Here is a 9,366-nt window from a genome sequence, read left to right as displayed (position 1 = left end):
CCCCCCGCACCCCCGTGCCCAGCCAGCCGCTGGCCCCTGGGCTCCGCCCTCCGGCCGTGACACCCGCCTCTTCCAGGCCTGGCGATCGACTTCCCCGAGAGCAAGCTCTACTGGATCAGCTCCGGGAACCACACCATCAACCGCTGCAACCTGGACGGGAGCGAGCTGGAGACCATCGACGCCATGAGCAGCCAGCTGGGCAAGGCCACCGCGCTGGCCATCATGGGTAAGGGCCAGGTCAGGCCACGTGGACAGGAGGCGGTGCAGGCCGGGCCGGCCTCCCAGCCGCCCGCCTCCTCTGCTCCTGCCCCCAGGGGACAAGCTGTGGTGGGCAGACCAGGTGTCGGAGAAGATGGGCACGTGCAACAAGGCGGACGGCTCGGGGGCCGTGGTCCTGCGGAACAGCACCGCGCTGGTGATGCACATGAAGGTCTACGACGAGAGCGTCCAGCTGGGTGAGCACCGGCGGCGGCGCGTCCAGAGGCCGGGCCCTGACTGCCGGGCAGGCGGGGCAGGGAGCGAAACAGACCGGCGCCCTCTGTCCCTCTGTCCGGTCACCCCAAGGCACCTTATATGCTCAGAGCACCCCCCCGCCCCCCAGCTCACAGGGACCAGGGACTGAGAGGACGCAAAGGCCCAGGCGCCGGGCTGAGGTGACCCCCTGAGGTCAGGGTGCCCTCTGTCCTGGAGCTCAGGGACAGCCCGGGGCCGAGGTGCCACTAACGTCCTCTCTGCTCCCCCAGACCACGAGGGCACCAACCCCTGCAGTGTCAATAACGGCGACTGCTCCCAGCTCTGCCTGCCCACGTCGGCGTCCACCCGCTCCTGCATGTGCACGGCCGGCTACAGCCTGCGGAGCGGCCAGCAGGCCTGCGAAGGTCGGCGCCCCCCCCCACAGCCCTCCTCCTTCTCCCGCCTTCGGGGTGGGGCCGCAGCACCAGGCAGCCCCAGAGAAGGTGGCTGTGCGCGGGGTTTGCAGGATGAGCAGGAAGGAGCTGAGTGTTCAGAGGCGTGGGAATGACGTGTGAGGCGAGGGCTGCAGAGAAGGGGGGCGGGTGTGGGGCCCCGGGGTGCCAAGCCCGGGGCGCAGCGAAGAGTCATGGAGCGGCTGATGGGTGGGCGGGAGCGCCCAGCCGGGAGTACTGGGAGTGGGGAGGGCAGATTAACCTGGCGGCAGGGAGCCGGCGGCGGGTGGGGGGAGGAGAAACCGAGGCAGTCAGACCAGTTGGGAGACTGGCTGAGTAATCCCGGCTTGGACGTGGGGCTTAGCAGCTGGGTTGAGGCAAAGGGGTGAAACTCAGACATTTCTCAAGAGCTGCTGACTGATTTACGAGCTTGCCCGGGGACAGCGCTGCCCGGAGTGACTCCTGGGACCCTCCTGCCCTAATGTGGCAGGTGGTGTAGGAACGTTGGGTGGAGCAAAAGGAGTGTTTTGTGCAGAACTTCTCAGAGCCTTGAACAGACTCATCTGCACTGAGAATTTTTTTAAACATTCATTTATTGATTCGTACAGAACTGGGGTACAGGCCAGAGATGCGGAGGGCGAGAGGCTTCACCAGAGACAGAGTGGGGAGCAGAACAGGCAGATCGACGAAGTACACTGCTGAGGGGAGCAGCGGGCGGGTCAGGAGAGGTCTGCCGCGCCCTGGGGTCACCTCCGGGGCAGGCGGGGATCGAACTCATGCGGAAGCGGCTTTAGCTTCTCAGTGCTGTGCTGTAACCCGCTGCGCCACCAGGGAGGGCCTGCACTGAGAATTTTTAAGAGAAGACTGTGGCAGGTTACCCCGAACTCCTCTGAGCGTGGAATCCACTTTCCCAGAGCTTGCGTGGCCATGGCCGACCAGGGGTTCACTTGGGACACCCTGTATCAAGGGGGTCCCAGGATGAGCGGACAGTGGTGCTTCCTAAGAAAACCGAAGTGCAGGGGGTGGGAGTGGGGGCGAGGCGTTGGGCATCGGGGCTCCCCGTGTTGGGTGTGACAGACACGGAAGGTGGAGGGGACACTGAGGTGGAGACCTGCATGTGGAACCAGCTGGCCTTGACCGTCTTGTCTGAGCCCCCCCAGAGTCTCCCTGAAGCCTTGGGGTACCTCCCACCTTGCCCTGTGAAGCTGGCTGGGCCCAGAGCAGATGCCTGGGTCTCTGCTGGCCCCTAGTGGTTACAAGAGGCCTTGCAGCCTGCTGCCCCGGGAGGCCGGGCCAGGCTGCAGCCTCCGCCGGGGAAGGCGCGACCCCCAGGGGAGGTGTCAGGAGTGAAGCAGAGAGCCAGGTGGCGAGCCCACCCCAAAGGATGACCCGCGAGGCGCGTCTGAGTGGCCTTGTGTTTCAGGCGTGGGCTCCTTCCTCCTGTACTCTGTGCACGAGGGGATCCGAGGAATCCCCCTGGACCCCAAAGACAAGTCAGATGCCCTCGTCCCAGTGTCGGGGACCTCGCTGGCCGTGGGCATTGACTTCCATGCAGGTGAGCCACTGGCTTGAGGAGGGAGGGACGCGTGGCCTTTGTGGGTGCCTGGGTTTCGCCAAGAGAGGTCACCTGGCCACGCAGGAGGGGCCGCCCCGGCCCCCGCCCTGCAAGGCAGGCACCCCGCACCTGGCGCCACCCCCGCATGACTCCCGCCCCTGCCTTGCCGCCACCAGAAAACGACACCATTTACTGGGTGGACATGGGCCTGAGCACCATCAGCAGGGCTAAGCGAGACCAGACGTGGCGTGAGGATGTGGTGACCAATGGTATTGGCCGTGTCGAGGGCATCGCCGTGGACTGGATCGCAGGTGAGTGGGGGGAGGGCTGTGGGCCCATGCGGGCCGGGAGGGGGAGGGGCCAGAGAAGGGGCAGGCAAGACGGTCGGGGAGGAGGAGGGGACTCCCCGCGCACCCCTCTGAGCCCCACCCCCTCCCCCTCAGGCAACATCTACTGGACAGACCAGGGCTTTGACGTCATCGAGGTTGCCCGGCTCAACGGCTCTTTCCGCTATGTGGTCATCTCCCAGGGTCTGGACAAACCCCGGGCCATCACCGTCCACCCGGAGAAGGGGTGAGGAGCTGGATGGGCTGGCCAGTCCCAGCCCCGGCTTGGCCTGGCCAGTCTCTGAGCCCATCCTGGTGACGCCCCGTCCTCCGGCGTCTGGGGCTGACCGCCGCTCCTGCCCCCACCGCAGGTACCTGTTCTGGACGGAGTGGGGCCAGTACCCCCGTATCGAGCGCTCTCGGCTGGACGGCACCGAGCGAGTGGTGCTGGTTAATGTCAGCATCAGCTGGCCCAATGGCATCTCAGTGGACTATCAGGTTTGAACGCAGGCTGGGTCCCGGGGCCGACGGACTGACCCTGTGCTCCGGGGGACGGTCCCTTCCTCCTTCTGCGCCCTGACCCTTGAGCCCTCTCGTGTTGAGCGCCGCTGAGCGGGAGCCGGGGTATCGGGGGTCCTCGGGCCCAGCCGCCCCAGAGACGGGGCGTCACACAGGCGTGCAGAGTGGAGGGGCCCCTAGCGGTCAGCCCGTCAGCGGGCAGGGGGTGTAGCGGAAGGAGGACAGAGGCAGGAGAGGGGGCGAGGGGGGCGCTCTCGCCCGGGCCAGGGCCGCAGGGAGCCCGGAGGTGAGGCGGGTGCTCTGGCCGCAGGATGGGAAGCTGTACTGGTGTGACGCCCGGACGGACAAGATCGAGAGGATCGACCTGGAGACAGGTGAGAACCGCGAGGTGGTTCTGTCCAGCAACAACATGGACATGTTCTCAGTGTCCGTGTTTGAGGATTTCATCTATTGGAGCGACAGGTGAGGGCCGGTGTCCCCGCCGTCTGTGCCCTCCCGCTGGCCCCGCCGCCGCCCGCTCACAGCCCCCGCTCTCCCCAGGACGCACGCCAACGGCTCCATCAAGCGCGGGAGCAAAGAGAACGCCACGGACTCCGTGCCCCTGAGGACGGGCATCGGCGTCCAGCTCAAGGACATCAAGGTCTTCAACCGGGACCGGCAGAAAGGTGAGGTGGGGGCGGGAGACTGGCTCGTGGCCCGGGGCCGGCACACCCTGGCGGAGGGGTGCCCGCCGTCTCGCCCCGCTGGCCCGGCGGCCGCACCCCAACCCCTCCCCGCACCCCGCAGGCACCAACGTCTGCGCGGTGGCCAACGGCGGGTGCCAGCAGCTGTGCCTGTACCGGGGCGGGGGCCGGCGGGCCTGCGCCTGCGCCCACGGGATGCTGGCCGAGGACGGGGCGTCCTGCCGCGAGTACGCCGGCTACCTGCTCTACTCGGAGCGCAGCATCCTCAAGAGCGTGCACCTGTCGGACGAGCGCAACCTCAACGCGCCGGTGCAGCCCTTCGAGGACCCCGAGCACATGAAGAACGTCATCGCGCTGGCCTTCGACTACCGCGCGGGCACCAGCCCCGGCACCCCCAACCGCATCTTCTTCAGCGACATCCACTTCGGGAACATCCAGCAGATCAACGACGACGGCTCCGGGAGGACCACCATCGTGGAGAGTGAGCCGCACCCCGGGCGACCCGGGGCGGGGACGAGTGCAGACAGGCGTAGCGCGCCCCCAAGGTGTCAGCCAGAGCCCCCGCGCCACCTGCCTCGGCCTGGGACACAGTCGCCGGAGCGTCTTGGCGCCGGGCAGCAGAGCTGACCCCCCTTACTTCCGGCCACAGGACCGGTCCCGCCCCCGGGGGCGCAGGACTAGCCACGGCCCCGTGTGGCCGCTGACGCGGGCCGGGGGTCCTCCCCAGACGGGGTTCCAGGCACCCGCTCAGCCTCTCCCTTCCCCCCGGCCACCCAGGCCGCTCGCTCCCGAGCCCTGCCCGGCTGCCCCTTCAGCCGTCCCTCGGCCTCACCCGGACCCACACTGCTGTCTCCTTGCAGACGTGGGCTCCGTGGAGGGTCTGGCCTATCACCGAGGCTGGGACACCCTCTACTGGACCAGCTACACCACGTCCACCATCACCCGCCACACGGTAGACCAGACCCGCCCGGGAGCCTTCGAGCGTGAGACGGTCATCACCATGTCCGGAGACGACCACCCCCGGGCCTTTGTGCTGGACGAGTGCCAGAAGTGAGCTGTGGGCCCAAGCGTGGGGTGCGGGGGGGCCGGAGTGGAAGAGGCTGGCTCCACCCTGAGCTCGCCAGGGCCTCACTGACCGACCTCTGGCCAGCCGTGCGCCTCCTCTGACTTTCAGTGTCCTCGTCTGAAGGGGGGTCACGATTCCTCAGGCCTGAGCCAGAGGCAGAGACACTGGCTTGTGGTCAATCTGGGGGTCAGAGAGCCACGTTCGAGGCGCAGAGTAGGTTTCTGTAACTGCGGCCCAGCTTCAGGCAGCTTAGTCACTGGCGCATTCGTGGGAGCCCTGACCTGGGTCTGGTCAAGCCCCGTGGGGAGACGCCGTGTCGGTGGAGAGCCGGACGGCTGGCCCAGGGCCGCGCCAGACCGCCCCGCGGCAGCAGCTCGGCCGGAAGTGGGCAGGCGGCGCAGGGCGGGGCGCGGGCCGGGCGGGAGCAGGCGGGCCCCGCCCAGACGTGGCCCAGGGACCGGGTCCGGCCGCAGAGAACACGACCAGGAACGTGGGAGACGCACAGGGTGGCCTGCACCCCCAGAAACTGCCTGCTTTCACCCCTGCGCGGCACCCCCACAGTGGCGTGGGCCGCAGCCTGCCCCCACTTGTCCGTGGCCGTCCTGGTCCGCAGGTGAGGAAGCCACCTCGAGTTCAGCAGCACTTGGAATGCCTCTCCGAGTGTGACTGGGCGCAGGGGACGAACCCAAACCAAGGCCGCTGCTCAGAGATGCAGCGCTGATCGGGTGCCTGGCCTCTGGCCGCCTCGCGTCCAGACGCGGCCCACTGCTGGCCGTGACCAGTGCGTACATGACGCACGAAGCAGGTCCCTTCTTCCAGGGAACACGCTCTCGAGGAATGGAAGCATGAGGCGGGGACCGGAGGATGATGTTGGGGTACACGGAGGGGGGCAGAGCAGGGGAGAGAGCTGTCTGGGAGGCCCCTCTCTTGACCGGACGGCCAGCACGTCGGAGGGGCTGGAGGAGCCAGAGGGGCAAGCCCCAGGCATCCACGTGCATTTCGGGAGCCCCATCACCCCAGTAGGGAGAAGCGTGGTGTGGCCGGCTCCCATCACCTCCTTCACTGAGGGGAAACCAGGGTGCAGCAGGCTGGGGGGCCACCCAGGGCCGGGGCCGAGGCCCCACACCCGCGGACCGCCTTAGTCTCTGGCCGCCCTGTGCGCTCCGCGCGGGAATCCCGCCCAGCGGGGCTGTCTGAGGGTCGCGCCGAGTTCTGGAGAAGCTGCTCTTTGGGCGTTGCTGGGGGCCGGGGCGCAGTGAGGGTCTCCTGGGTGCAGGGAGGAAAGAGCAGCTGCCTGTGGGAAAAGGATGCTCCCCGCCCCGGGGCGGCCCGGCCGCTCCGTCAGACGGAGCAGGCGCAGAGGAAACCCAGCACCCAAGGGCGAGGGACTCGCCGAGGTCCCAGCCGTGAGGGGCCAGCCGGGACGCCCGTTCACAGGCGCGAGGTCCACCCTCAGGCCTTGGGCACCAGCGCTGCGCTGACCTGGCGTCCCGGAGGTCGCGCTGCTGGCCGTGGTCCGGCCCACGCCCTGGTTCGGGCGCCCCCCCACCCCGGCTTAGATGGGCCCTCTCCCCCCAGCCTGATGTTCTGGACCAACTGGAACGAGCAGCACCCCAGCATCGTGCGGGCAGCGCTGTCTGGGGCCAACACCCTGACCCTCATTGAGAAGGACATCCGCACCCCCAACGGCCTGGCCATCGACCACCGGGCCGAGAAGCTGTACTTCTCCGACGCCACGCTGGACAAGATTGAGCGCTGCGAGTACGACGGCTCCCACCGCTACGTGAGTCTCGGGCGGGGCGGGGCGGGGGGCTGCGGGGCGGGGGAGCCAGGGGCAGGCGCGGGAGCACCCCGAAACGCCGCGGTGGGTGGGGTCCAGCGAGGGGCCGGGCACCTGGTGACCCTGAAGGTGTGGGCCCTCAGGTGATCCTGAAGTCGGAGCCGGTGCACCCGTTCGGGCTGGCCGTGTACGGGGAGCACATCTTCTGGACCGACTGGGTGCGGCGGGCAGTGCAGCGGGCCAACAAGCACGTGGGCAGCGACATGAAACTCCTGCGCGTGGACATCCCCCAGCAGCCCATGGGCATCATCGCCGTGGCCAATGACACCAACAGCTGTGAGTGGTGGCTCTGCCGCGCCGGCCAGCGTGGACACTCGTGCACGCACGCCACCCCGGCCCTGCCTCCAGACCCCCCGACCCCCGCGCAGACCACACCTCACCCACCTTCCTCCCCGGGAGTCCGGGACACTCGCACTCGTTTCCTCTCGCTCCCCGGGGCGTCTGCGCACACGGGCACTCGCTCAGCAGCCCGAGAGCGGGTCTCAGCGTTCCGCTCATTCTGCCCCAGGCGCTCCCCAACTGCAGAACCCGAGCACCCCGGCTCTGCCTGCACCCCTCATGCCCGTGCACACACAGACCCTCAGCGCCAGGCCCACCCAGCACTCCCCAGCCAGCCTTCCCGTCTCCCGCCGGGGCGCCCGGTGCAGCTCTGAGGGGGGCGCCCCGGGGGGCGCAGCTGCCGCACCCAGCCCGCTCTTGGTCCCCGCCAGGCGAGCTCTCCCCTTGCCGCGTCAACAACGGGGGCTGCCAGGACCTGTGCCTGCTCACCCACCAGGGCCACGTCAACTGCTCCTGCCGAGGGGGCCGCGTCCTCCAGGGGGACCTCACCTGCCGAGGTGCGAGAGCGGGGCGGGCACCGGGGAGCGACGAGTGACCGCAGGGCCGTTGGGGGGCCGCACGGGGCGACTCACGGGGCTCCCACCTCCCTCCCCAGCCGTGAATTCCTCTTGCCGAGCACAAGACGAGTTCGAGTGTGCCAACGGCGAGTGCATCGACTTCAGCCTGACGTGCGACGGGGTCTCCCACTGCAAGGACAAGTCGGACGAGAAGCCCTCCTACTGCAGTGAGGAGCCTGCGGGCCTGGGCAGGGCGGGGTGGGGGTGGGAGCGGCCCACAGAGGGCGGCAGAGCGGGTCGGGCCCCCTCGGAGGCACCCGCCCCACTGCTGCCACCGACCCGCCCCCCAGACTCCCGCCGCTGCAAGAAGACATTCCGCCAGTGCAACAACGGGCGCTGCGTGCCCACCATGCTGTGGTGCAACGGGGCGGACGACTGCGGGGACGGCTCGGACGAGATCCCCTGCAACAGTGAGTGCGGGGCTGCCCCTCCCGCTGAGCGCCCCCAAGCCCAGGGAGCCGGCTTGGGGTGCGGTGATGCCCTGGCCTGGCCGGCCCTGACCGCGGGGTGGGCGCTGTTCCAGAGACAGCCTGCGGGGCCGGTGAATTCCGCTGCCGCGACGGCACCTGCATCGGGAACTCCAGCCGCTGCAACCAGTTTGTGGACTGCGAGGACGCCTCGGACGAGATGAACTGCAGTGAGTGACCGCGGCAGCCAGCGCCGGGAGCCCCCACCCCACCCTGCTCCCTTCTGCCCGTCTCCCTGCCGGCCCGCGGGCCCCCCGGGCTCCTCAGAGCAGCTCTGCCCTTCCTGCTCCCTGAGGTGGGGTGGGGGGCGCTGCCCTGGGAGGGACGCCGGCTGAGGCAGGCCCCACGGCCAGCGGCTGCCCAGGGGCGGAGGGGCCCGGCCTCACCGCGCCCCGCCCCCAGGCGCCACCGACTGCAGCAGCTACTTCCGCCTGGGGGTGAAGGGCGTGCGCTTCCAGGCCTGCCCGCGGACGTCCCTCTGCTACGCGCCCAGCTGGGTGTGCGACGGGGCCAACGACTGCGGGGACTACAGCGATGAGCAAGACTGCCCAGGTCTGGCCGCGCGGCGGGCGGAGGGCGGAGGGCGGTGGCTGGGCCGCGGGGACCCACCCTCATGCCTCCCCGCCCCCAGGTGTGAAGCGCCCCAGGTGTCCCCTGAACTACTTCGCCTGCCCCAGCGGGCGCTGCATCCCCATGAGCTGGACCTGCGACAAGGAGGACGACTGCGAACACGGCGAAGACGAGCTCCACTGCAGTAAGTGACCACGGAGGCCGCCGTGCACCAGGTGCCGGGAGGGGGGTCACGCAGCCTCAGACGCCGGTGGGGCAGGGGGCTCACCGCGGCCCTCAGGGTCCCAGCTCTTGGTCGCCTCCAGGAACTGCCCCCGGGAGATCAGCACCGGGGCGCACCAGGCCCCACCGATAGGTCCCAGGGCGGGAGGGCGGGTCTCTGCCCCTGCCCCCTCCCTGTCCCGCCGGCCGGGCCACCCTGATGTGGCTTCCCACTGCCCAGACAAGTTCTGCTCGGAGGCCCAGTTCGAGTGCCAGAACCACCGCTGCATCTCCAAGCAGTGGCTGTGTGACGGCAGCGACGACTGCGGCGACGGCTC

At 69.3% G+C, this 9,366-nt stretch overlaps 1 protein-coding gene across 1 annotated transcript in view; it reads left to right on the top strand.

Annotated features, from left to right (window-relative positions):
* The window catches only part of LRP1 (low density lipoprotein receptor-related protein 1), a 66,782-nt gene that overhangs the window by 41,809 nt on the left and 15,607 nt on the right, over positions 1-9,366 (top strand). Inside the window, exons 23-42 of the mRNA XM_012732281.1 lie at positions 77-226; positions 315-455; positions 744-878; positions 2,329-2,460; positions 2,637-2,771; positions 2,904-3,033; positions 3,158-3,284; positions 3,616-3,767; positions 3,846-3,970; positions 4,092-4,469; positions 4,849-5,038; positions 6,633-6,837; positions 6,978-7,170; positions 7,605-7,730; positions 7,829-7,957; positions 8,081-8,200; positions 8,314-8,427; positions 8,660-8,809; positions 8,889-9,011; positions 9,270-9,362. Coding sequence (XP_012587735.1) covers positions 77-226; positions 315-455; positions 744-878; positions 2,329-2,460; positions 2,637-2,771; positions 2,904-3,033; positions 3,158-3,284; positions 3,616-3,767; positions 3,846-3,970; positions 4,092-4,469; positions 4,849-5,038; positions 6,633-6,837; positions 6,978-7,170; positions 7,605-7,730; positions 7,829-7,957; positions 8,081-8,200; positions 8,314-8,427; positions 8,660-8,809; positions 8,889-9,011; positions 9,270-9,362 — 3,048 coding nt within the window. The remainder of the gene's footprint in view (positions 1-76; positions 227-314; positions 456-743; positions 879-2,328; positions 2,461-2,636; positions 2,772-2,903; positions 3,034-3,157; positions 3,285-3,615; positions 3,768-3,845; positions 3,971-4,091; positions 4,470-4,848; positions 5,039-6,632; positions 6,838-6,977; positions 7,171-7,604; positions 7,731-7,828; positions 7,958-8,080; positions 8,201-8,313; positions 8,428-8,659; positions 8,810-8,888; positions 9,012-9,269; positions 9,363-9,366) is intronic.

Source organism: Condylura cristata, unplaced genomic scaffold, assembly GCF_000260355.1.
Source record: "Condylura cristata isolate star-nosed mole 26May11 unplaced genomic scaffold, ConCri1.0 scaffold00034, whole genome shotgun sequence".
Taxonomy (NCBI): Eukaryota; Metazoa; Chordata; class Mammalia; order Eulipotyphla; family Talpidae; genus Condylura; species Condylura cristata.
This window is presented reverse-complemented; position numbering and strand designations above follow the sequence as displayed.